General features: G+C 38.3%; 1 protein-coding gene across 1 annotated transcript; it reads right to left on the reverse strand.

Annotated features, from left to right (window-relative positions):
• Positions 14,464-25,788, reverse strand: LOC109225406 (probable prolyl 4-hydroxylase 4). The gene is made up of 7 exons (XM_019390055.1): positions 25,571-25,788; positions 25,058-25,115; positions 24,851-24,955; positions 18,443-18,500; positions 17,350-17,525; positions 15,123-15,192; positions 14,464-15,014 (listed from the first exon to the last, which is right to left on the reverse strand). The coding sequence occupies exons 1-7, from the start codon at positions 25,696-25,698 to the stop codon at positions 14,719-14,721; spliced, it is 891 nt and encodes a 296-aa protein (XP_019245600.1). The 5' UTR covers positions 25,699-25,788; the 3' UTR covers positions 14,464-14,718.

The raw sequence follows: 27,301 nt of genomic DNA on the forward strand, positions 1-27,301 counted from the left end.
CCCGCCAGTAAAGCAGAAACTCAGAAAATTCAAACCAGACATGAGTTTGAAAATCAAGGAGGAAGTTACCAAGCAGATCAAAGCCAAAGTTCTCAGGGTGGTTGAGTACCCAACATGGTTAGCTAATGTTGTGCCAGTTCCAAAGAAAGACGGGAAGGTCCGAGTATGTGTTGATTATCAGGATTTAAAGAGAGCAAGTCCCAAAGACAACTTCCCACTACCAAACATACACATCCCGATCGACAACTACACCAAGCACGAACTCCAATCCTTTGTAGATTGCTTCGCAGGTTACCACCAGATCTGGATGGATGAAGAAGATGCCGAGAAGACAACTTTTATTACACCTTGGGGTGTATACTGTTACAAGATGATGCCATTCGGTCTGAAGAATGCTGGGGCTACTTACATGAGAACCATGACAACCATTTTCCATGATATGATACACAGAGAACTAAATGTATATGTGGAAGACGTCATTATCAAATCCAAGAGAGCCGCAGACCACACAGCAGACTTGAGGAAATTATTCGACAAGCTAAGGAGGTACAACTTAAAGTTGAACCCCGCAAAATGTGCATTCGGGATTCCCGCAGGAAAGCTACTAGGATTCATTGTCAGTCGCCGAGGGATCGAGCTAGATCCGACTAAAGTCAAAGCTATTCAGGAGTTACCACCACCCAAAAGCAAAAAGGACGTGATGAGCTTCCTGGGACGGCTCAACTATATCAATCGATTCATAGCACAGTCCACAGTAATATGTGAACCCATCTTCAAGATGCTGAGGAAAGATGCCGAGACAAGTTGGACCGAGGACTGTCAGAAAGCTTTTGACAAAATCAAAGAATACCTATCCACACCGCCAGTTCTGGTCCCGCCAGAGTCAGGACGACCCTTGCTACTTTATCTATCCCTGTTAGATGGAGCCTTCGGATGCGTTTTGGGACAACATGATGAGACAGGAAGAAAGGAGCAAGCCATATATTACCTAAGTAAGAAATTCACGCCTTATGAAGCACGGTATTCTCTGCTTGAACGCACTTGCTGCGCTTTGACCTGGACGGCCCAGAAAATGAGGCATTATTTCTGTGCTTACACTACATACCTCATATCCATGATGGATCCTCTAAAGTACATATTTCAAAAGCCCATGCCTACGGGGAAGTTGGCTAATGGAAGATACTACTGAGTGAGTTCGACATCATCTATGTAACTCAAAAGGCAGTCAAGGGACAAGCATTGGCAGATCACCTCACTGAAAATCCGGTGGGAGGAAAATATGAACCCTTGAAAACGTATTTCCCTGATGAAGAAGTAGCATTCATAGGGGAAGACATTGCCGAAGCATATAATGGGTGGAGGATGTTCTTTGATGGAGCCGTAAATTTTAAAGGAGTGGGAATTGGAGCAGTTCTGGTATCAGAAACGGGTCAGCATTATCCTGTATCTACTAAACTCAGATTCCCCTGCACCAACAACATGGTAGAGTATGAAGCCTGTATACTAGGGCTCAACATGGCAATCGACATGAACATTCAGGAGTTGTTGGTGATTGGTGATTCAGATTTGCTTGTGCACCAGGTACAAGGAGAGTGGGCCACCAAGAATTCCGAAATATTGCCATATCTGCACCATGTGCAGGAATTGAAAAGGAGGTTCACAAATATAGAATTCCGACATGTGCCCAGAATTCAGAATGAGTTTGCCGACGCATTAGCCACTTTTTCATCCGTGATACAACATCCAGACAAGAATTATATCGATCCCATCCCGGTGAGGATCCATAATCAGCCGGCATATTGTGCTCATGTCGAGGAAGAAGCAGATGGAAAGCCTTGGTTCCATGACATCAAGGATTATTTATCAAAAGAAAATACCCGGAGCATGCAAACCACACTCAGAAACGCACGCTCCGGAGATTGTCAAATCATTTCTTCCATATCGGAGGGAACTTGTACAGAAGCACTCTAGATTTGGGTTTGCTAAGGTGTGTCGAATGCAAAGGAAGCCTCCAAGCTACTTGAGGATGTGCATGCTGGGACATGTGGTCCGCACATGAATGGTTTCGTTCTGGCCAAGAAGATACTCAGGACAGGTTACTTTTGGATGACCATGGAGACAGATTGTATTCAGTATGTCCGCAAATGCTTTCAATGTCAAGTTCACACCGACATGATAAAAGTACCGCCAAACGAGCTCAATGCAACAAGCTCACCTTGGCCATTCACCGCCTGGGGAATGGATGTTATCAGTCCGATTGAGCCCAATGCTTCGAACGGACACCAGTTTATTCTGGTAGCCATTGATTATTTCACAAAATGGATAGAAGCTGCATCTTACAAAGCTGTAACCAAGAAAGTCGTCGCAGATTTTGTCAAAGATCATATTGTCTACCGCTTCGGAGTTCCCGAGTCCATTATTACTGACAACGCCGCCAACCTCAATAGCGATCTGATGAAAGCTATATGTGAAACTTTCAAAATCAAGCACAAGAATTCCACCGCCTACAGACCTCAGATGAATGGAGTCGTAGAAGCCGCCAACAAAAACATTAAGAAGATACTAAGGAAAATGGCAGAGAATCACAAGCAGTGGCATGAGAAGTTACCCTTTGCTCTGTTAGGGTACCGCACCACAGTCTGCACGTCAACCGAGGCAACCCCCTACATGCTGGTTTATGGTACCAAGGCTATCATCCCAGCCGAGGTAGAGCTTCCTTCTTTGAGAGTCATACAGGAAGCTAAACTCAGCGATGCAGAATGGACAAGGAGCCGCTATGAACAATTGGCCCTTATCGATGGAAAGAGAATGAACGCAGTATGTCACGGCTAACTTTATCAGAACAGAATGTCCAGAGCTTTCAACAAAAGAGTCAAACCGAGACAATTCGCACCAGGACAATTGGTATTAAAGAAAATCTTCCAGCATCAAGATGAGGCCAAAGGCAAATTCTCTCCCAACTGGCAAAGTCCTTACATGGTCCACAGGGTGCTGACAGGAGGAGCACTCATACTTGCAAAAATGGACGGAGAAATCTGGCCAAAACCAATCAATTCAGACGCAATCAAGAGATACTATGCCTAGATTATTTCACAATTCTTTTCCGATGTAATTGAACTACGCTTGACCTGATTCCCGTTTAAGAGGGGATACGTAGGCAGCCTTATGCGTTCGGTCATATCATAATAAAATTTTCCTTTTCCCCAAAATCAGAAACTGGGGCAGAATTTTGAGGGGGATCCTCATAATTCCGGGGCAAGTCCCGCTAGCGCCATCACATGCCAGGAAGCCAGTAATCAGTCAAGAACTGGGGCAGAATTTTGAGAAGGATTCTCAAAATTCCTAAGAAGATTCAGCAGGGTTCGCCATCCACAAACAGTTAAAAATCATTTACCAAACTGGGGCAGAATTTTGAGAAGGATCTTCAAAATTCCAACACAAGAAAGCTGCAATGCCTTTGAAATGTGTCAGAGTCGCTAGTTCATCAAAGTTACTTGATATATCAATACACTTCCAAAACAATTCTATTTTATCAAGGAACGCATATTTTTCGAAAACTCTATTTTTATAACAGCCAGGTGCTACAGATTCGGAGGGGGCTTCCATAGCGGAGCAGAGCAAGGCCGGCAGGCGAAGCAAGAACCAACCTCCCCCCATGGAACTTACGATTTTTCTTTGAACGCAGGCACATTTGACGATAGCATTCGTACACAAAGCCAATTCACCATCCATCCGGCCGTTAGAAGCAAACATGTCCTAGCTAAGATATATACTCCACCCTTATCTGTTATTTTCTCTTTGCATGAGTCTAATCCTTGACTCCATAGTTGCATGAGTCTAAGCCCTGACTCCATACCTGCATAAGGCCACATCTGCCTTCTCTTTGCATGAGTCTAATTCTTGACTCCACATTTGCATGAGTCTGATCCTTGACTCCATATTTGCATGAGACTAAGCTCTGTCTCCATACTTGCATGAATCTAATCCTTGACTCTATAGTTGCATGAGTCTAAGCCCTGACTCCATACCTGCATAAGGCCACATCTGCCTTCTCTTTGCATGAGTCTAATTCTTGACTCCACATTTGCATGAGTCTGATCCTTGACTCCATATTTGCATGAGACTAAGCTCTGTCTCCGTACTTGCATGTGTCTAATCCTTGACTCCATAGTTGCATGAGTCTAAGCCCTGACTCCATACCTGCATAAGGCCACATCTGCCTTCTCTTTGCACGAGGCTAATCCTTGACTCCACATTTGCATGAGTCTGATCCTTGACTCCATATTTGCATGAGACTAAGCTTTGTCTCCATACTTGCATGAGTCTAATCCTTGACTCCACATTTGCATGAGTCTAAGCCTTGACCCCATATTTGCATGAGACTAAGCCCTGTCTCCATACTTGCATGAGTCTAATCCTTGACTCCACATTTGCATGAGTTTAATCCTTGACTCCATATTTGCATGAGTCTAAGCCTTGACTCCATATTTGCATGAGACTAAGCTCTGTCTCCATACTTGCATGAGTCTAAGCCTTGACTCCACATTTGCATGAGTCTAAGCCTTGACTCCATATTTGTATGGGACTAAGCCCTGTGCCGCATCTTGCATGAGGTTAAGCTCTACCTCCATATTTGCCTTCTCTTTGCATGAGACTAAGCTCTGTCTCCAATCCTCATGAGTCTAAGACCTGACTCCATACGTGCATGAGGCTAATCCTTGCCTCCTCATTTGCATCATGATAATCCTTGCCTCCCCACTTGCACGAGACTAAACAATGTCCCTCGTTGCACCAATGCTGCTCTATTTTCTACTACCATCTACTTGCTTTTCAATCGGGCTAAGCTCTGCCCTTCATTTCACAAGACTAAGCCTTGTCTTGTTACATCATATTATTGCATCTCATGGGCTGAAATATCGCCAATCTGTCCAAAGGTGTCATAGTCTAAAGGCAGCATCCTCATAGCCGGAAGACACCATGCCATGGCCTGAGGATCTCTCAAATTTGCATATCATTATTCAAAGGCGTCATGGTTCGGAGGCACCATTTTCATGGCCCGAGAACATCATTTCATGGCCTGTGAATCCCTCACTAAACAATTCATGGCCCAGGACGTCATCTTTAACCGTCCGAAGACAACCTTCATGGTCCAAAGGGAATCTGCATCATGTTTAAATTTTCGAAAATACATTTGTAGCATCGTTATTTGCAGGTAATCAGCAAACAAACGCTATCTTAGCAGGAGAGATCTCGCTCCAGTTCCCTCCAACCGTCCCGAACCATAATCATTCATCGTAGCTGCTTCCACATCTCATGTCCGTTCTTGCAATAATCTCATCGGCATACTCCGAAGGTGAATCCAGAACTACACATGGCCTGATTCCTGTAAAACCAGGGATATGTAGGCAACTCGAAAATTGGAGTTCGGCCTCTGTCTTCTGAAGCATCCCATTCCGTCAAAATTGGCCATCATTTCTTAACCCAAAAACTCTTTCATCCTTCCCGGGTAAAGAGGGGCAGCTGTTGATACCCAATTTTTCCCTATATATTTTAAATATGCATAAATACCATCAAAATAGCATATGTATGCATATATAAGCATACACAAGGCTTTTGTTATTTTTTCCCGTAATTTTAAGGGTTTAAGTTGAATTATTTTCTCCCTTTTTATCCATAAAATCCCAATAACTATTTCCAAATTATTGTTTTGACAATTCATTTATTTAATTTCTATACTTATGCCAAAATATGGCTAATGTAATTTTTATGTATTTTTACAATTACATTTAGTATTTTTAAGCTAAATTGCATGTAATTGCGTTATTAGCCCTTTTTAAGATATAATTATATTTTATATGTGTAAAATAGACCCCTATATTTTTAAAATGTTAATTATGTATTATAAAACATTTTGGCACCTTAAATTATTTTCTAGATATTACTTATTATTTATTAAAATTAAAATAGGGAAAAACTGGCTATTTAAATAACAGCCAAATTTGGCTTTCAATTATAGCCCAAATCGGACCCCAATCCCGGCCCAATTTTATACTTAATACCCCGACCCAAATCCAATTACCCACTACCCGACCCAAGCTATTTTAAATCCTGGCCGTTGATCTTTTAGATCAAAGGCCCTCATTTCTCCTTTCCTTTTAATTTCCAAACGACCCCTAACCCTACTCACTTTCCAAATTCCCGCCGCCCTCATGCTCTCATTTTCTCTCCTCTCTCAAACCTAACCCTAGACTCCGTCAAACGCCTCCTTCTCCGGTCATCTCCGGCGACCATCCTTTCCACCCAAGCCTCCAATGGTCACTCCACCGCCTTGCTCATCATCTCTAAGGCCCTAAAGGGTCCTGGATCACGTCGAGTGGGACCTAGGGTTTCTGATTCTGTTGGTCGAGGCTTCTTTGGTGTGATTTTGGGCAAAATCACACCATATGTGTTACGATTTGTGAAGTTACAGTAGGTTCTTTCGATTTCTATTTGGGTTTCCTTTGGAAACCCTAACTCTCTTCTGAATCTCTCAGATCTGTGTTATTTTCATGCTTTAAGCCTGTTTCCTTCTATGATTTGCTTATTCTCGAGCTTTATTCTAAACGGTCCTTTACTTTAAACCGTTTTTACTTTCTTTGAAAAACTAGGGTTTTCTCGGAGTTCTTTCTACACCTGTTCCAACCGATTTCTTCATGATTAAACCTTTTTTTGTTGCTTATTTTAACCGATTCTATGTTCCCACTGCCTTTTAACTCGACTCTATTAAAAGCCCTAATTTTTTCTAAAGATTTTCTTTGCTTTGGCTCTGTGTGTTAGCACGATTCTCTTTACTTCGTTTCTGTTTGTTAGCATGATTCTCTTTACTTTGTTTCTGTGAGTTATCATGATTTTCTTTGCCTTGGTACTGTGTATTAGCCTGTTTACCTGATTCTCGTCAATCTCTCGTGGTCACCATGCTTCGAATATGTTCTGCTGAATCTTTAGCCTGCTTATATCACCTCTATATGTTTGTGTTTGCTCATCTCTTATTTCTTTCTGTCTATATGGCTGACCTTATTTGTTTGCTACTCCTGTTCATTTGTCTCTATTTATATGTTGAACATACATGACTCCCTCTTGATTGATTTTGATTTCCTTAATTGATGGAGATTGAAAGATTTTCTTTTAAAGCCTTACAAGCTTTACCCCGTCAGTTTAAGCTGACTGATTTTCATGCCATATTTGCTATGACACTTATTTCTACTGAGTTGTGTCCTTAATGAAGGCTTTATGAATTTGGTCCTAATCGGCTACTCTATGCTTATTGAACCTTGACTCCTTCCTTATTTAGTCATGCACTGATTTTTTCTTTTTGCCTTATATGATATTGAATCTCCCCGTTTGATTTGATTCCCTTAACTTAAGGGAGTACTTCCTTGATTCTCTAATTGATTGATTCTGAATTCTTAAATTAGTATACTACTATGATTTTTACCTTATTTCACTACCTACTTTCAACTATAAATACCCTAAGTCTTTCATTAACAAAACACTAGTTTTTCAAAAACTACCACTCTTACTAGAAAACCTCTGCTCTCCCTCTCTCTTGTGCTACTTGCTACTGTTAGCCGGCTGAAAGCCAAGGCTAATCATCTGTGCTCTTTGGTTCTTTCATTCTGCTTACTTCTACCTTCACTGGTATGTCCTAGTTTTGATTTAAAGCTCCAACAACAATATGCTTCTCTTATTGTTTCAGTTTCTTTTATTCCTAGTTTGCTTCTACTTGTGATTCTGTTGTGGAACTTGTAGTTAAGTTGCCTTATCAGCATGCTATTATGTCTCCCTTTCCCTTTGGATTAATGTATCCCCTTATGTGTGTTGTCTTCTTGTGAATCCCCAAATCTTTATCACCCTTTCTATGTGTTTGTATTTCTCCTGACTGGTGTGCGATTATGACAGAGTCAACTATCTCTGAGCATGTCCAAACCAGTCTTAAGATCTTTGCTGGGTTGTGCAGCCAAATGTCTATGTATCCCAACCCTTTGACCCCTGTGTGACTACTGAACTCATTTGGGTTATGTGTGTGATCCTATCCTGAAGTGTTTGATTTTGTTTATCACTCCAACCTCTTTCAAACAACCTCTATTACCTGACTGACTGCTTTCAAAACGGACTTTTAAATCTAGTCTTTAATAGATTTCTTTCAACTTGTGTCCTGCACTTCCACTTTACTCTTAGTCAATAAGTTCTGCCCCCTCTAGTATGTGTACTGCCTTGGGATCCTCTTGAGAGCCCTCTGAACTCTGGCATACTGAGGCAGGCCTTTCCACACTGCACTGATTCAATGCTTGGCTACTAAGTCTAGGTGTAAGCATTGCCCGGTGTCCTTAAGACCCTTAGGGAACTTTGATGCACCTATACTCTGATTTGTCTATTGGAAATGAGGCTTGAAAGACCATTGGAGGCTTTGGGAAACTTGAGCCTAAGCGCAGGCTCTCTATAGAATAGCTTCTTGATTTTTATTTTTACTTATGTAATTCATTTATTGGCCTGTAATAATTTGTAAACAGATATTTGGGGTATTTAGTAAAAAAGGTGGGTAGATGTATACTTTGTGGGGTAACATGGGTAGTATCGCCCCCCATGCTCCCACGGTCCGCTTACCGAGGAATAGAAAGGAAGGACCCGGGGCTCTTAGGGTTTATTTTCAAATCTGCTTGCTTTACTCAATAGAAAACATGTCCATAGGTTTTTTTTATTCTTGTTAAATCTGATTGCTTTTTGCATAGTAGAATTATGCCTATAGGATTCCACCTTTAATTTCATTTGCATCATAATAGAGAATCATGCCTATAGGATTTCACTTCTAATTTCATTTGCATTAAATAGAAATCATGCCTGTAAGGACTTCACTTTTAATGTCGTTTGCATCAGATATAAACCATGTTCATAAAATTTTGCATTTGTCATGTTAGAAACCATGTTTCTAGGTTCCAAGCCATCATGTCTTAAATCAATTCAAATATAGATACCATGTCTATAGGGTCTAATCCCGACTCAGTTCTAATAAGTCTTTCATATGTTACTGCCAATTGACTAAAACCTGTAACGCGCCTAGATACCATGCCTGTTGGGATTTCCATTTGCAATTACGTCTGGTAATCTAATTATCCTAATAAGTCAATTTCACCTCGCCTAGTTTACTTCTTAAAACTTGTCTTATTAAGCGATGACATTTCCTAAAAATAGTTCTTTCAAAATTGCTTTGATCTCATTAGATATCCTGCCTACAGGTATTAAAGGGGTCTATTTCGAAAATTGGTTTGTTTTTGCATTAATATAGACACAGTACTGCATATAGGCAAGCCTTAGGGCATTTTCAAAACCTATATTTCCTTGAAGTCGTTTCTGTCGTTCAACGTTTCTGATTCTAATAAACTGTTAAAAGGAGTCCTTTGGCAATTACTAGGTTATAACTTCTGGATCTAGAAGTGGTCTATTTCTGCATAATCACTTGAAAATCTTGCTTTAGGACTTTGATTCATGAAGACCTTAATTGTGCTTGAGACGTGCTGTTTGTATGAGGCGGAAACTGTGAGCCTTTTACTTGCTCCCATTATGTGAAAGTCCTAAATGCTTTTTGACTGTCGCCTTAGATTTTTTCCTTTTAAAACCTTAGGTGTACGTCTAGAACCACCTATAAATAGAGGCCATAACTCCATCCGGGACCGTTGAGAAGGGACGGGTAGCAGCACGCAATAAGTATATGTGACCAAACACTCGCTTTGCATGACCAATAAGGGGATGGGAAGGGTAGACATGGGATATGATCACTACGCGTTAATGTCACGTGTAGCCCCTCATTGAGGAGTGTCTACCGGACATTGCGTGGGGTGATCCTATAGGATAAACAACCTAGGACCCCTCCTTACCCCCAAACCCTCTCCCCGTTTTAAAACTTTTTTTTATAATTTGTCCAAACTTCTATTTCACTACTTGAATTGTTCAATGTGCTTTACAAATAACTTATCTGATTCCACTATTTGTATGGACTAATTTGTGAATATAAGTTTGGCCGGGACCCACAATTGTGGACCAAGAGGGGTGCCTAACACCTTCCCCTCGAGGCTATTTCGAGCCCTTACCCTAATCTCTGATAATGCAAACCAACCCAAGAGTTAATCGCTCTAGGTGCCCTAACGCACCATAATCCGTTAGGTGGCGACTCTTCAAACACCCAATTCCCAAAAGGAAATGAGTCATCACACCCCGTGAATGTCGAAGACCCGGACTCCTCCGCGCACGGGGGAAAAAAGGGGGCGCGACAACTACGTTGGCTAACCATTCTGGATATTTTACCTTCCAAATTTAACCAATGTTAAGTAATCGGGTTAACTCTTCTTTAATAAACCTACTCCTGACCTCCGCTATTAGGCGTTTCTTTTGCCTTACCGGTGGGAAGTTTGGATCAAGTATTAGCTTGTGGACGACCACCTCTAATGGGATACCTGTCATATCTGAGTGCGACCATGCAAAATAGTCGATGTTATCTTAAAGAAAATTTATAAAACCTAACCTGACCTCGGGGTTTAATCTTTTCCCCAGGTAAAACTTCCTCTCCAAGAATTCTTCAAATAAGGCCACTTGCTCGAGTTCCTCTGCAGTTGACTTAGTCGCATCCGTCTCCTCTGGTACCCAAAAATATCTCGGAACTTGATAGGATTTCAGTGACTCCTCACTCTTATCGTCTTCATTCCGAAAGGGAGAAGGCATTGGCTCCTGTAATTGCTATTTATTGGACTCTTTTCCCTTGTTTCTGGAAATAGTTACCGCATTCATTTCCCTTGCCGCTGGTTGATCTCCTCTTATCTACTTGATTCCTTCCGGGGTTGGAAATTTCAACAATTGATGATATGTTGAGGGCACAACCTTCATCTCGTATATCCACGGCCTTCCAAGGATTACATTGTAACCCATATCGCCATATACCGCTTCAAATAGAGTGTTTTTTATCAATCCTTTGGTGTTTGTGGGCGGCAAAATCTCTCTCGGGTTGGCACACTTGTCAAGTTGAATCCAGCTAAGAGTTTTGTCGTTGGAATGATGCTTCCGGTCAGCTTTGATTGCAGCAGCACTCTCCATTGGATGATGCTGGCCGAGCTTCCTGGATCAACCGAAACACGTTTAAGTTTGAAATCTAAAACATTGAGAGAGATTACCAAAGTGTTGTTGGGTGGCAGGAGGAGTCTGTCAGCATCTTCCTCCGTGAAGGTGATATCATCTTCCGCGACTTCCCGGAGTCTCTTGTTATGAGTCACTGATATCTTTGTTTTCTTGGCCGTCGAGAAGGTTACACTGTTAACTTCATTCCTTCTGAAAATCATGTTGATAGTCAACCGAGGGGAGCTCTCCACTACCTTCGAAGGCTCGGCATTGTCCCGGCTTCGGCCATAGTTGTTCTTGGCTCGGTCACTTAAGAATTCCCTGAGATGGCCATTCTTCAACAATGTCGCCACCTCTTCACGTTGATGCCGACAGTCCCCAGCTCTATGGCCGTGAGTCCCATGATATTCACACTACAAATTGGGACTAACTAGGATCAAACCGAATTGGCTTCGGGAACCGTGCTTCTTTAATATTCCTCATCGCTGATACCAACTCTACTAGACTGATGTTGAAGGTTTAATATGATAACCTGGGATATACGGGGTCTTGGGCTCCTGGTATTTCCTTCTTTTGTAATGATCTACTGCTACAGTCCCGATCGGTTCTTCTATCGGGAGCGAACCTATTTGACGACTGAAACCCTTTGTTATTCCGACCTTTGGCTCTTTCATATGGCAAAAAATGACCTCTAGAAAACCGCCGATCCGCATAAAAGTCGCTTTTAACTTTATCCTGGGTTTTGTATCGATCCCGTCCCTTGGTTGATACCAGAAACCCGAGTTGATCGTTCTCTATCCTTATTTTTAACTCATAACGGTTATGGATTTTCGCCCATGTAGTTGCTTGGAATTCAAGCAAGCTTTCCTTCAACTTTTGGGAGGCGTTAGAGCTCCGTGGATTCAAACCCTTTTGTAAACTCCTCCGCTGCCCACTCATTAGGTACAACCGGTAGCAGTATCCTCTCTTTCTGGAACCAGATCACGAATTCTCGTAGCAGTTCAGACTCACCTTGCGCAATCCTGAATATGTCCGTCTTCCTGGCTTGGACCTTCCTTGCCCCGACATGGGCCTTAAATCTTAATGAATGAATATGCAAGCATCTCAAAAGAGTCAATTAAATGCTCGGATAAGAGAGAATACCATGTCAGGGCCCCCTTTGTGAGGGTTTTACCAAACTTCTTCAGTAAAACCGATTCGATATCATGTTGAGCCAAATCGTTCCCTTTCACGGTCGTGGTGTAGGTTGTGATGTGCTCCTGCGGATCCGAAGTCCCGTCGTATTTTGGTATGTCCGGCATCTTGAACCTCTTCGGAACTAACTCTGGTGTTGCGCGCAGTTTAAACGACAATTGTGTGTATTTTTTCCAATCTGGGCTTTCAGTATTGGTGGTGCGCCCGAAATCTTGTCCATCCGAGCGTAATACTCCTTTGCATTTTGATCCATTCGTTCGTTCATTTCCCTTATAAAACTCATGAGCTCGGTTTTGAAGGGATCATTCCCGATGTTGTTTCCAGATCTGCTACCGGTCCCTCTGGCTTCGTCGAAACCATCCTCGCCTCTTGGGGATGTTATTGTCGACCCTTTGAGCCGTTTGGTTTGCAGGAGCACTGGGAGGAGCGGGGCCCCTTTCGTTCTTGTTATTGAGGCGCTTGATAAAGCTTGTTTAAACTCCGTCATCGCCCGATCTTGCCTTGAGAATTGTTTCATGATTGCTTTTTGCTGTTCTATTAAGATTTTTACTGTTTTCACGACACCGCATCATCGGGAGTTGTCTCCCGCACATACCGAGGTTGCCATACTTCACGAACCGAGGTTGTTTTATCACCCTCGTTACGGGTGTCGATGAGTGAATCATCATATTGGGACAATTCTTCGTGCCCCTCTACGTTGTGCGTGATGTTAACATTATTAGCTGCCATATCTTTTTTTTTTGGCTAAGGAAAGAATAAAAACAAGTTAGTAATAAACGTAAGGATCAAAGCTATTATGCAATTGTCTAAGCCCCATGGTGGGCGCCAAACTTTTTACGTGTAACACGGTACAATTAAATTTGTTACGTGGTTTATAGACAAGCGAACTAATTTGATCCAAAAATGATAAAGAGATAAGATTAAAAATGAGATTTAGCAATTGAAATTGAAGAAGATGACAAGCCTGGCTCCGACTACAATGCCTCCAAGGATAAAAGTAAAAGCAATGGCAAGTGAAGCTGTTTAATTGAGAGCAAAAGTAAAATACATCATATGTTTGCAAAGAACTTCCTCCCCTTATAATGGCTGCTGAGCCTGCTATTTATAGCTTTACCTAGGGAAACAAGATCCTAGGATCAAGCTCCTCTCAAATAATAAGAAAAGAGTCATTGATGAATATGTAACGGCAGGTCATGGATGCAAATATTCTCTGCAACGATCGCTCATTTAATGTTAGAGAATATTCCCTCATTGAATGCTATTCGGGTATTGATCGTTGCTTGACTTACCTTTTTCTTACCTTTGGTTCCATGTGCCATGCTATCATTCGACCATCTGTTATAAACCAGTTTCACCTCATACAACATCTCGTGTGAGTTTACGCGCACCAATTTTGCCAACAAAATTTAAGCAGATAAAAGAAAATGATTTAATATTTTTGTTTCTGTTGAGATCATAAGAGAAAATGATCTCTTATGACATCATTGATGCTCCATTTTTTTTAAAAAAATAATACTTGATATTCTTAATTCAATTGCATCTAATCTAATTCTACCAGAAGTCAGTCAAGAGTCGTTGGTAAGGAGTCTGCTTAAAGATCTGCTTGATCTTCTCTACTATTATTCTAAATTTATTAAATGTAATCTTTTGTTATTACTCTTCTAAATAACGTGACAACGCAACTGCTGCAAGAATATTATAAAAACTTTTATCGCTTTAGACAGATAATAATAATTATTGAAATATTCTAATGGATGCATGAATGATATGAGATAGAGATGGCGTAGCAGTGCGCTTTCTTTTCTCCTTTTCTACCTTTTTTTTTTGTAAAAAAAAAAACTTTTTGGTTCCATCTGTGATGTGACGGGAATCTCATCCTTATCTGAGAGTGTCACCATCCAAGGGTTACGTGCAAGAGCATAAGTATTATCTATTCACTGCTTAAAAGTCAATTCTAAAGAAAATGTTGATACCAAGCATGAGATAGTACATGAAAAAGATGTTACATAAAAATTGAAGTTGTCCCTTTTCTTATCTCTATTATGCTTTGGCAATAAAAAATCTGCTAACATCTTAATCCGGGCATATCATTGTGTCAACTCCATTTAACTAGTGTATGCACCGTAATGACCAATCATTACATATCGTTTACTAAATAACCATCATAAAATTAGTGCACAAGCAGACTATCATGTGTTATCAGATATTACATTCTCAGTGAAAGACCAATTCGAAGTTGGTACATACCCGTTAATTAATGTGTACATAAAGGCAGTATACATATGTTTGTGTGAGATAGAAAAAACGAACTTCGCTCTATAGAAGAAAAAGAAAATAGGATGTTATCTGAACTGATTTAGTGGAAGAATTAAGTATAATAAGTTAACAAGCTTTGCAGCTCTTCCTACAGCTTCCTGGAAGATCTGAACTTCCAACCATGTATTCTGGATTCTTGGTGCATTCCCCAAGTGCGGCCCATCTCTCGCAATTCTCGTTTTGATCAGCACAACTTTCTTCAGATCCCACGATTTTGTCAAACGAATCCACGTGAATCCACTTTGTTGCTGACCACTTCTCACCCTCAATAACAGGGCACCCACCGTGGAGGCTCATAGGATCAGGAACGGCATTTGGATGGAGACTGAAAAAAAGAAGTGCATCTCCTTTCCGTGGTTTTACTGAAATATTCCCCGAAAAAGAGAAAACCAGAAACAACTGCAGATTAGGTTTTGCAACAACTGTGATAAGGCGACAATGTTGAGCAGTTATCTATTCTATAGGCTCACCGGCTATACCCTTCCTTGCACACTCGGACAAACTATCGTCAGCTGCCATTGACCTACGTCGAGTTGATTCCTGTAAAGATATCCAGTTTTATTGAGAAACATATAACCGAAAAACAAAGATTTAGGAGAGCAATTTGGGAAGGAGATGAAGAAGAAGCAAATAGCAAAGCTAATTTACCCTTGGTAAATCAAAAATACTTCAATCGAGGAAATGATCAAAATGGTCCTTAATGTATAGGGGTTGGACTATTTTAGTCCTTGATATATATCACTTGATAGAAATAGTCCTTACTGTATATGAAAATATGTTCAGTTTGGTCTTAACCCAAAAACCTAACGGTTCAAATAAAAATTCTGTTAAATTTAACCTTGATTCCTCAAAAGTGAAGTCTTGTAGACCGCAGGCCCCTTCTCCCTCATCTTCTCTCTCGTTGGCCATTTCTTCCACAATTCCCTTACTTCTTCTTTTTTTCTCTCTAAAATATCTCATTAATGTAAAAAAGTTACTCAAGTAGTCTATTTTTCACCTCCATCGGCTTAGTTTCCACCCTAGTATTTGAACAATGAAATGAACAGAGAGGGGGGAAGCTATATTACTCCTTTAAAAAGGACAGAAACAAGAGAGGAAGAAAGTATGTCCTTTCCATAAAAGAGTTGGTTTTTGGCAATCCCATTGGAACTGTAGGCTTAAATCAATAACAAAAGATACAAATTCCGGGTAGAAAGTGAAACAAGAGAGGAGGAAAGAGAGATCAGAAAAGTTGTACTCTACAAGTTACCTGTAATATAATTAAGTTTACTCTCCTCTCTAGTTTGATCTATTTCTACTACTGCAAAGAAAATATTTTCAGTTCGAGCTTCTGAAAATTTTTCATCACAAGCCGCTTCTCTATCTGCTAAGCTCTTGATTGGAGAAGGAAACTATCTCAAATCATGAAGACCAAAATTATAAAGGAGTACTTTTTGCACCTGTTTTAATGAGTGCCTTTTTTTATTAATCGGAGCTGCTGGAATTGTTCTTCAGGGAGAGATAAGAAGTGAGTGTGTTGTTTTCCATGAAAGAATATGTTGCTTGTGATTCTTTTTCAGGGAGAAAATGGAGGGTGATGTCTGATAACGATGTAAGAGAGAAGATGAGGGAAAGGGGTTGCTTCACTTTTTAGAAATCTAGGTTAAGTTTAACGGAGCTTTTGAATTTTTAAGGTTAGTTTTAGCGTTTAAAACCAAAAGATCAAATTTTTATATACATTAAGGATTATTTCCATCAAGCGGTATATATTAGGGACCAAAATAGTCCAACCCTTATACATTAAGGACCATTTTGATCACTTCCTCTACTTCAATCCGTAGAAATATGAATAAAGAACAAAGAGAAAAGAAATCAATAAATGAAAGACAAAAGCCAAATTACCCCATGATTCATAAAGTCCCCTGTTTTTAAAGCATGTCTTCTTGCATGTAACGTCCAATAGAAGCAAAGATGCAGTTTTGTTTTTCTAAAGGCTTCCCCTATTTAAGACAGCTATATGCGCCACATCAACATGTGTCCCACATTTCTTGCCTCTTTTTACTCCTGCTAAAGCTTTGTTGAATGCAAGGTATGTTTACCCCAATTGTATGTTTAATCTTCTTTATGACAAGTAAAGGATGAATATTATCGTCAATCATATGATTTGTTTAGGTGAAAGGAGGAAGGATGGAGAAACAAAAGAGGGAATTAAGGGTTATTTCTTTATTGATAAGTGAAAGAGGACAGGAAAGCAAACATAGAAATGTATTTTAGCTTTTTCAGTCATTCTGGAACTGGTTCAGGAGGAGGAAATATAAATCTTTTACTTCCCTTCCAATACTACCAAACAACTGGAAACAAATGATGAACACATCACCAAAGGGAAATAAACCAATGAGCTTCTCATCTTTTGACCTTCCACTCCCCTTGGTGGAACCAGATGTGCTGCAAAATAAACTTGAATTCACCTTTTTTCCCCCAAAAAACATCATCATCATGAACTTCTAAGCTAATCTCTGCTTTGAAAACCTACCTCACAAATGGTGATCAAAATGAAAAGCTAAATTTAGGAAACAATATATTCAGGGGACAAAGTAGCATGGACGACCTCATATGTGGAACCTAACAAGCAAAATGAAAAGTTGTGTACGGCACGTGGGATAAAAGTCATGCTTTTATCAGTGTAAAGGAACAAAAAAGGGACAAACTTGAACTAACCTCTGCTTCAGGGAAGACAGTTTCACCTCCTTTCTCAACATCACTGAGATACATGAGTACCGTGGCTAACCGGTGTCCACCACGAACAATATTAACCTTGTCGGAGAAGTAATCATAGTGTGGCTCATATTTCTGCCCTTCCTCATATCTTAGAACTTGTATGTCTTCTCCATTCTCTGGCAAAGAGAAAAAAGAAATATCCATCAAATTGGAACACACAGACATAGCCAGACCTTAAAAAGGGAGTGAAGAAAGCATCCAAAGTCTATGAAAGTGAATTTTGGAATAGATTTGATTTCAAGAAACCACAGCCAAAAATAACAAGTCCTCCAAACAGTGCTTTCATTCTTTATCTATCACCCTATTAACATGTTGATGTTCTTATTGACACCATGAATTGTTCGATCTTCAGTTTCTCCTCTTTCAACCAGAGAATCGCCTTATAACATATTTCTTTTGCACTCACTCTGATATGGTAAGACAGAAATTTCAGAAGTTTAAGATGGATAATTCAACAGCATTGCACAAGAATTAGACAGTATAAGTCAATAAAATTAATACTCAGCATCTCTGAGAGCAGAAGGCAGATGAGAAGTGAAAGTCTTCAATTTAAGAAAATAAAAAGATGAGAAGCATAAGAACTCTTGCAAAATCAGGATAATGGATAATAATTTTTCTTGGACAAAGCAGAATAACCAATTTTAACTAAAAGAAAAGAGAAACAGAAGGAATTACTTGGAAAATTATGATCTTTTCCTTTCTTTGTTTCTCCTACCTGGCGGCCCCCTTTTAACATCGTCACATCATGCAATTGTTTCTTATAAAAGCTTTTCCAAAAGATTAGTAAAGTTTCATAAAATTCCAATACTCGATTTGTTGAAGGACTGATGACACGGTTAGTGAAATGATCAATTAGTGATGTTGAATCAATTACCGCCAAATCTTTTCTTGACGTCCGTACGAATAGCTATAAAGTCAATATTTTTTGTATCAGACATACTTTAAGTGGGAATTGAGGAGAGTCTTCAAATAGCAACTAATTGTGGATGGGTTAACTATCCTAGACTGGGATATCCTTCGGGGGAAGCCAGACCTTTTGGTAGAAAAGTCCAAGTCGCTATCTTGTCCTCTATCCCAGCGACAATAGGATCCTGCAGCCCCAAAAGAAAAGGCAAAATGAAGAGCTGACACAATTAAAATACAGAAATGGAATATCATATTATTGACTATGCAGCAAATGGTTAGTCATGCTTCATGATATCGTGAGTAAGCAGCAATCAATTAAAACTATTTAAAAATAAACGTGAGAAATACTCGGCAGCATTTCTTTGATATGTCAAAATCAAAGAAATGCTGCGGAGTATTTCACACGTTGTCTCCGTGTGACCTATAGGTCACCGGTTTGAACCGTGGAATCAGCAACTGATGCTTGCATCAGGCTAGGCTGCCTACATCACACCCTCTTGGGGTGTGGCCCTCCCCGGACCCTGCGTGAACACGGGATACTTAGTGCACCGGGCAGCCCTTTTATTTCTTTGATATTTCATGCTGAATACTCTGGATTATAGAACTGAATATGGTTATCCAAATAAATGATCATCAAATAATCAATGTAACATAAATCATTTTTATAAGAGTTATATGTGGGCATCACTTAATTATTCTCATTCACAAACTCAATCAATCAGAAAAAAGTCATTGATATCAAGCATAAATTCCAAACCAAACAGGCCCTAAATCTGGTTCCTGAAAGAGTTTCTTTTTCTTTGTGCTTGTCGACTATTGACATCTCAGTAGCTTTCTTTTCCCTGGGGCATGTTAAAATTCTTTACAGCAGATCAGGTTCCTCTTATGTATTAGTATCAACAATAGTCTCTCAGTCAAACCAGAAACAAGTATAGGTAAAAGCACAAAATTTTGCTTTACTTATTCTTGACCAGATCCGGCCCGTAATTTGACGCATATCTTATATTTTTCAGGATAAACCACTAGTATACCCCAAATCCCCATTTGATTACAGACAGCTCATAACTTTGACTTAAATTTAGTGCTTTTATTTGGGCGAACATGCTGGCAAGATTATACCCTTTACAATCTGTTTACAACTGCAACAGATAGGTTCGATTTGACATTACTATGTGAAGCTTTCATATTAGGTTAGCAAAGCACTCTAAACACATTGCAACAGATACATGTAACAAAATCGTAGACCTTCCCAACTAAGTGCATTAATTAACCTAACTCCTATCAGTTGATAGTGGCCTAGCTGTTGACAATTGCAGGTTCATCCAGCTTAGAAATATCTCATACACCAAAACTAAGGATGGTGGAAGCAGAAATAATTAACAAATAATTATTTATTGCCTAACCAGAATTTCAAATTATCCTCATGCTTCAGCATGTAATTTTTGCTCATTGTGCACAAGATCACATCAACGCCATCTTTCTAATCTCATAACAATATCATGTCTTAACAAATGAATCAGAATGCATGAAAAGTCAGCATAGAAAATGTGGGAAACATAGGACGTTAAAAATACAGCAAATGGGGTCTATAGCCTGCTGACATTTAAATTCTTATATTAGTATACGCCTAAAGAGAATTCTGATACAGAACAGAATTTTTGGATTCTGATGTTGCAAGAATTTGACAAAAGTAACAAGCCATTGACTGATCTTTGCCAAAGAGAATGCAGCAGATGCCCACCGGGAGCAGCCTTTCTTTTCTTTCTTCCAATGCACCTGGAAGAGCTCACTGCTCTTCACAAAGGCATGCCCTTTTTCAGGTAAAATTGTATGTGAAAAACACTTTTTTTTTGGGGGGGGTGGGGGGGGGGGGGTAATTGTGCGATAATTTTTGGAATTAAGCAGGTGTAAAATGTAACCAAAGATATCTTGCAGTGAGGTAAATGAGAGGCTGAACTTTTATACTCGTTTGGAAAGCTTACATCTAATCCCCTTGGCTCCAAAGGAATTTTATTTCTTCACCTCTAGTTTTGTCTCGATCAAAAGCAAGGAGGGTTTTTGCACGGTCACCCCAAACGTGCGGATTTACCTACGCTCGCCACGAACTTTAACAATATAATTTTGATACATTCACAACAAACATATGCTTTTAACGTGTTCACCACCACGTATGGTTTTTACACGCTCACCACAAACGTCTAGAAGATGGTTTTCACTCGCTTACCAACAACAAAACAGTTGCCTAACATTTCTCTCACTAGAACTCCCGGGGCTTTTAGAGGAGTGTAGTAACAAAATCATTATAACCTTTTATAGGTTAGGGTTTCACTCAAGCACAATGAAGAACTTGTGCAAACTTGACCGTTGCATCCTCTTTTCGAAACTTGCATTGATTCAATCTTGTAATTGTTCCTTCTTGAGCGTTGGCTTCATTATATTCCCTTAGGTTGTAACTTTAATCAGCAAGCTGCTTTCCTTTTACAAAGAATTGTCGGGGATCTACAGGATTTTAACTCCTTTTCGTAGACTAAGTTGTTTGATCTCGCGCCTTCTCTAGATCTCCTTCTTGATTGTTTCCTAATTATCGTCTTTTTCTAAGTCTATCTCTCGCCATGATCTTCTAGCGGATCCTGGAATTTGTTAATTTTGAACTTAGTATCTTTAATTCCTTGTTTGTGCTTTCTAAAATCTTCCATTCTTCAACAGACTCCTTCTTTGCGACATTAGTCAAATTTAAAAATCTTTTTTCCTTCTAGGTTTCAATTGTCTTTCCTTGCTTTAAGGAATCTTCACATGATAATCTTTTCTTTTCTACTGAGATTTGACCTGAATCAAACAAAAATTAGTATGATTTAATCTCCCTTGATTTTAGGAGATCTTCCTTCCTTAATCTTAGAAAATAATCTCTTTCAATAACATAAATTTTAGGATAATACTTTTCCATAAATGATATTAGCAATTCTGAACTTCCTTGATTTTAAGATAATTTTCTTCCTTGATATTGAAAAATAACATCTTTCCATAACAAAGATTGTTGTAGCTTACTCAATATCTTCCTTCCATTTGTTTTTTATCAAGGTATCTCAATATCAGCAAGCTGCTCTCCTTCTGCAAAGAAGTGTTCAGAATCTACAGGATTTTAGCTCCTTTTCTTAGACTAATTTGTTTGATCTTGCACCTTCTCCAGATCTCCTTCTTGATTGTTTACTAGTTATCCTCTTTTTCTAAGTCTATCTCTCAGCCATGATCTTCTAGCAGATCATGGAATTTGTTAATTTTGAACTTAGTATCTTTAATTCCTTGTTGGTGCTTTCTAAAATCTTCCATTATTCAACGGATTCCTTCTTTGTGACATTAGTCAAATCTAATAAATCTTCTTTGCTTCTAGGTTTCAATCATCTTTCCATGCTTTAAGGAATCTTCATGTGATAATCTTTTCTATTGAGATTTGACCTGAATAAAAAGAAATTCTTAGTATGATTCAATCTCCGTTGATTGTAGGAAATCTTCATTCCTCAATCTTGGAAAATAATCTCTTTCAATAACATAAATTTTAGGATAATACTTCTCCATAAATGATATTAGCAATTTTGAACTTCCTTGATTTTAAGATAATTTCCTTCCTTGGTCGTGAAAAATAACATATTTCCAAAACAAAGATTGTTGTAGCTTACTCAACATCTTCCTTCTATTAGTTTTTGATCAAGGTATCTTCCATGGAAGAAAATGTCACCAATAAATTTAAATCATATCCTTCATAGGATTTGCATCACGCCGTAAACATCTTTTCTTAATTTTGTAGTATAACCAGTACCTTTCGTCCAAACCTTTAGCAAGTATAAGCAAATTTGAACATCTCTTTCGTTCCATAACACGTACTCTTCCCACAATTTTAGTCGAGAGACTTCCTTGATTTGGACAAGACTCTTTCATATCATCCTTGATTTCATAATTCCTCCAATAATCAAATTTTCATAATTCTACCATACAATACCTTTTTTCTTATACGTATCTGAATGTTCAATCCAATCAAATCCTTCTCAAACCTATCCAATAACAGATTTATACAAGTAAATGCTATTTGATCTAAGTTGCTCAGACACAGGTGCGGATCTAGAGATCGGATCTTTCAAGATGTAAATTCTAAAATTCGGGGATACGGATCCTAGTATGGATACGGGTGCAGGGATCTGGCTAAAAATAATTCCAAAAAAACTAAAAATATGAAAATATCTCTAAATTATGAGAAATTTTGTGGAATACTTACGTATAGCTTGAAAAGTGTGAATTTCTTTTTTATTCTCAAGTTGTAGATAAGTAAATAATTGATTTCCTAGATAAGGTATGCTATTTTCTTCAAATTTACCCTTGTTTTGGTTCTGATTTCAGGAATCAAATTGTATCTCGTCTCGAATTTTTTCGTCCATCGTGGTCAAAGTACCCAAAATCGTTTGACCAGATCCAGCACGGATCCCATACCTACACCCACATTTGTATCGTGTCGACACGGGTGCGGCACCTAAACTGCCGTGTCGGAGCAACTTAGTATTTGATTAAAATCTTATGAAGTTAGAAATGAGCTTTGACTATATTGGACTGTTATCATCAAAATGAGGTTTCACCTTGAGATTTAACTAAACCTTAAACCTTGAGATTTAACTATGAGGTTTCACCAATTGATATTGATGATAACAAACCAGCATAGTCAAAGATTAATATTTACTTGATACGATTTTAATCAAAGGACATTTACTTATGTAAATGTATTTTTGGACAGGTTCATCCAACCGAGGAGGATTTGGTTGGATTGAGATTCAGATACATATTGAAGAGAAGATATTATTTGGTAAAATTATGAAAATTTGATTATTGAAGAAATTATGGAATCAAGGAAGATATGAAAAAGACTTGCCCAAATCAAGGATTAGTATGCTCAAAATCGTAGGAAGAATATTAGTTTATTACGGAAGGAAGATATTCTATGAAAGAAAAGACATGTTCGAATTTAATTACTTATAACAAGTTCGGAAGGAAGGTATTGATATTACTACAAAATTAAGGAAAATTAGTTACTATGGATGCTAATCCTGCGAAGGATATGACTGAAAATTTATTGGAAGATTTGCTAACTATGGAAGGAAGATATTAGTGAGCTACTAGAATCTTTGTTATGAGAAGATATTGTTTTCCAAGATCAAGAAGTGAAAAATTCCTAAAATCAAGGAGTTTAAAACTGCTAACATCATTTATGAAAAAATATTCTTACTTTTTTTTTTAATGAAGTATGAAAAAATATCTTTCTACAATCTATGTTATAGAAAGATACTATTTTCCAAAATCAGCGAGGATTTCCTAAAATTAGGCATAATAAAATCATACCGGAAAAATATTTGAATTCAAGGGAAGTTCAAATCTCAGTAGAAAAAATTATCTTGTGAAGATTCCTTAAAGCAAGGAAAGACGATTGAAACCTAAAGGAAGGAGAAATTGTAAAATTTGATTGATGTCACAAGGGAAGGCTTTGAATGGAAGATCTGGAAAGCACAAAACAAGAAATTAAAGATATTGAATTCAAAATTAGCAAAATACCATGATCTGCTACAAGAGTTTGCATCATCATGGAAATGTATCGAGATTCCGCAAATTAGGTGAGTCAGGAGAAGATAATAATGGCAAGAATCAAGAGACAGGCTTAGAAAAAGAGGATAATCAGGAAGCAATCAAGATCAAACAACTTATTCCAAGAAAAGGAACTAAAATAGTGTAGATTCAAAAAGAATCTCTGCATAAGGAGAAAAGCTTGCTGATTGAAGTACCGCCTAAGAAAATCTACTGAAGCAACAGTCAAGAATTCAAGAAGGGGGAGAAAGCATAAAGCCCTTTTCCTTCACTTCATTCTTCAAGAACATGGCGCATGGTTGAACATGATGCTTACTTGATGAGCATAGTTAAGTAATAAAGTTACGCCTTTGTTATCAGCTATAGTTTTTGACATGACGGTAAGCGTTTGATCCTAACCTAGGAACAACATGCTGCGTGTGGCAGGGCCTTTTTTTTGGAGAGGGAGGGGGGGGGGGGGGGGGTATTGTTGGTTAACACGAGTATCCTCCCTATAGCAAAGCCCAAGTGATGGGTCAGGAATGGCCTGAGGCAGAGTTATGGTGGAACATAACGCTTGTTTGATCGGTTTGGTTAAAAAATAAAGTTGTGTCCTTACTATCATCTATAGCTTTTAGCATGATGATAAGCCTATGATCTTAAGCGTATAAACCTATTAAAAGAATCACCATCCACAAGCACCTGGTAGAGTTACAAATCCATTGACAAACTTATCTTCTGACCCTGGTATGATAATCCCCCACACTAAAGTAATAGAAATTCATAAAAACTAGAAATACATGTCATATAATGTCGAAGTACCAATGTGCATACCAACCAACTCATCTTTGCAACTTAAGGAACAAATAAAATTTTTGTATTATGGATTAACACGATTTAGCAATACGACAATGAGGAAAGTAATTAAAAAACATACCTTTGCTTTGCTAATGAACATCCCGGAGCTAGTCCTAACCTCACTGAGCTTACTTTCCCCAGACTCATTATCTGCCACAGCCGATCTTTTCAACTCTTTTTTCGCCTACACCACAATTGACAAATCAGCTTCCAAACACAAACAGATCTCAACAAATTGATCCAACCAATACATTCTCCAAAAAGTAAAATCGAAATAAACACTTACAAGAGATACCAAATGATTGCATTCTTCATCCGTAAGGAAACCTTCATACACAAAAGCTCTGCGAACAGTCACAAATAGCAAGCTCCATAAGGCACAACAGCACTACATAAACACTTCAAAAACTTGACTTTTTTCTAATAACATTTCAACTTTAAAAGCTTAGAAACCGTAAAATAGTGAAATACACATAGCTGAATCAGGGAAACATTACGCAATTACAGAAACAAAAATTTATAAAATTGACCTTTTTTTCAGCAACATTGCATTTTGCTTAGCTAAACTAAAGCTCTCCAATGCAGGTACCGGACAACGGGTGGGAAATAAAAAAAAAATCGGTGAAACACTAGTAAATTCCAGAAAAAGAAAAACTTATAATTTGACTTTTCTTCCCATAATATCAAAGTTTTCTTAGCTCCAAAACCGGAAAATAAACACTATAACATTACAGAATTTTTTATTTTTTCTCAATAATTGCGTTTTTATCACCTTTTAGCTAGGAAAACAGTGAAATACCTAGGTTTCCATGAAATTTGCTTGACTTTAGAGGGATTGATGATGGCGGAGAATGATGATTTAGTGACGAACGCGGCGGCGATCAAGATGAAGAAGAAGAAACTGGCGATCTGCGAAAAGTTAATCATAGTGTGGAATTTTCTCGGGAAAATGTAAGTATCCAACTTTGAATCCAATTCGCGTGAACTGTCACTTGAACATTCAGCACATGAATTAGTCGGTCTTTATATACGACTTGTTTAGTTGGGAGGATGTGGTAGTTTCCTATTTTTTATTAATGAAAATTACCTGCTACCTTTTTTTATTTTTTTTGGGGGGGGGGAGGGGGAGGGTTGCAGCTCCCGTTTGGTCATATATTTTGGCTTCATTTTTTCAAAAAAAATAAATAAAAATATTATTTGCTTATAAAATATGATCATATTTTCGGGAAAAAATTTAAAATTTTTTTAAATTTCCAAGGATAGTTTTTGGTGAAATTGTTTCTTACATTCACATAACTTCAACCTTACTTCAAATAAAATGCATGTCCAAACACAAATTAAACTTTTAAAAATTATTTTTCAACACAACTTCAAAAACTCTTTGTTTTTTAAGTTTTAATCAAATCTATGTCGAAACGCTAGCCAAATAACTTTATCTACAAATTTTAGATGTAAGAAAAGATCACTTAATATTTTACATTTTTCCATTTATTCTCCTTCAGATTAATTATACGAACCTCCTTTGGAATTTTGGCCTAATTACAGAATTGGTCTTCGAAAAAGTAGTGAACTGAAGTAAAATGTTATACATGATGATTTTCGTTTTTCTGGAAAATATTTTATGGATCATATTTTGGTGTGCGGTTGATTATTGAGTTTAGTAATTCAGTGGTATTTTGGGTTACATACTACTCCATAGTTATGCGGGAATTTTAACCCATGAATAATTTATGTGTGATTCATAATTAGTGAATTGTTTTAGGGTCATTAATTTGTTATAGATGGATTACTTACTTTAAAATTTCTTTAAGTAATTTAATACATATTGTTATACCACATTATACTCGCAATCCTCATAAAACAATACATCCATTTCTGCACAACTTAATGTAAGGTATTATTTGATATTGCCAACCAAGTGTTGCAATGGTTATGCAGCAATTACTTTTTTCTTATGCAGCCAATCAAATACCATTATCTCATACTACGTGATTATATACGGGGGATAATTATTCCATACCATCAACCAAACAGCCCCTAAACTGTTAAGGGTCATATTGTCCCGTACTCTTCAAAAACGATTATATTTGTCCTTCATTATACTTTTTTGATATATTTATCCTTACCGTTATACTTTAGGATCATATTTGTCCATGTACTCTTCGAAAAGAGTTACATTTGTCCTTCGTTATATTTTTTTATATATATCCTTACAATTATACTTTAGGATCATATTTGCCCCTCATCTATTAGATCGCCATGTCCCACCTTTGTTTTCCTACATGGCGCCTATGTGGATTTCTTTTTCTTCCAATTTAAATATGGTCACCTATTTAACATAATTTAACCCGCCCACCCAATTTAAATAAGACTTCATTAACTCCATTGTTGTGCAACTTCTCGTAATTTACTTTGGTCACTGTAATAATTGTGAGCTGTATTAGATTAGTGATTTTGAGTTCAAAGTTATTGTTTGCCAATATGTTGCCGCTGCTATATCACTATAGTATTCCGCACAATCTTCATAAAT

The sequence above is a fragment of the Nicotiana attenuata genome, chromosome 5 (assembly GCF_001879085.1).
Source record: "Nicotiana attenuata strain UT chromosome 5, NIATTr2, whole genome shotgun sequence".
Lineage (NCBI taxonomy): Eukaryota > Viridiplantae > Streptophyta > Magnoliopsida > Solanales > Solanaceae > Nicotiana > Nicotiana attenuata.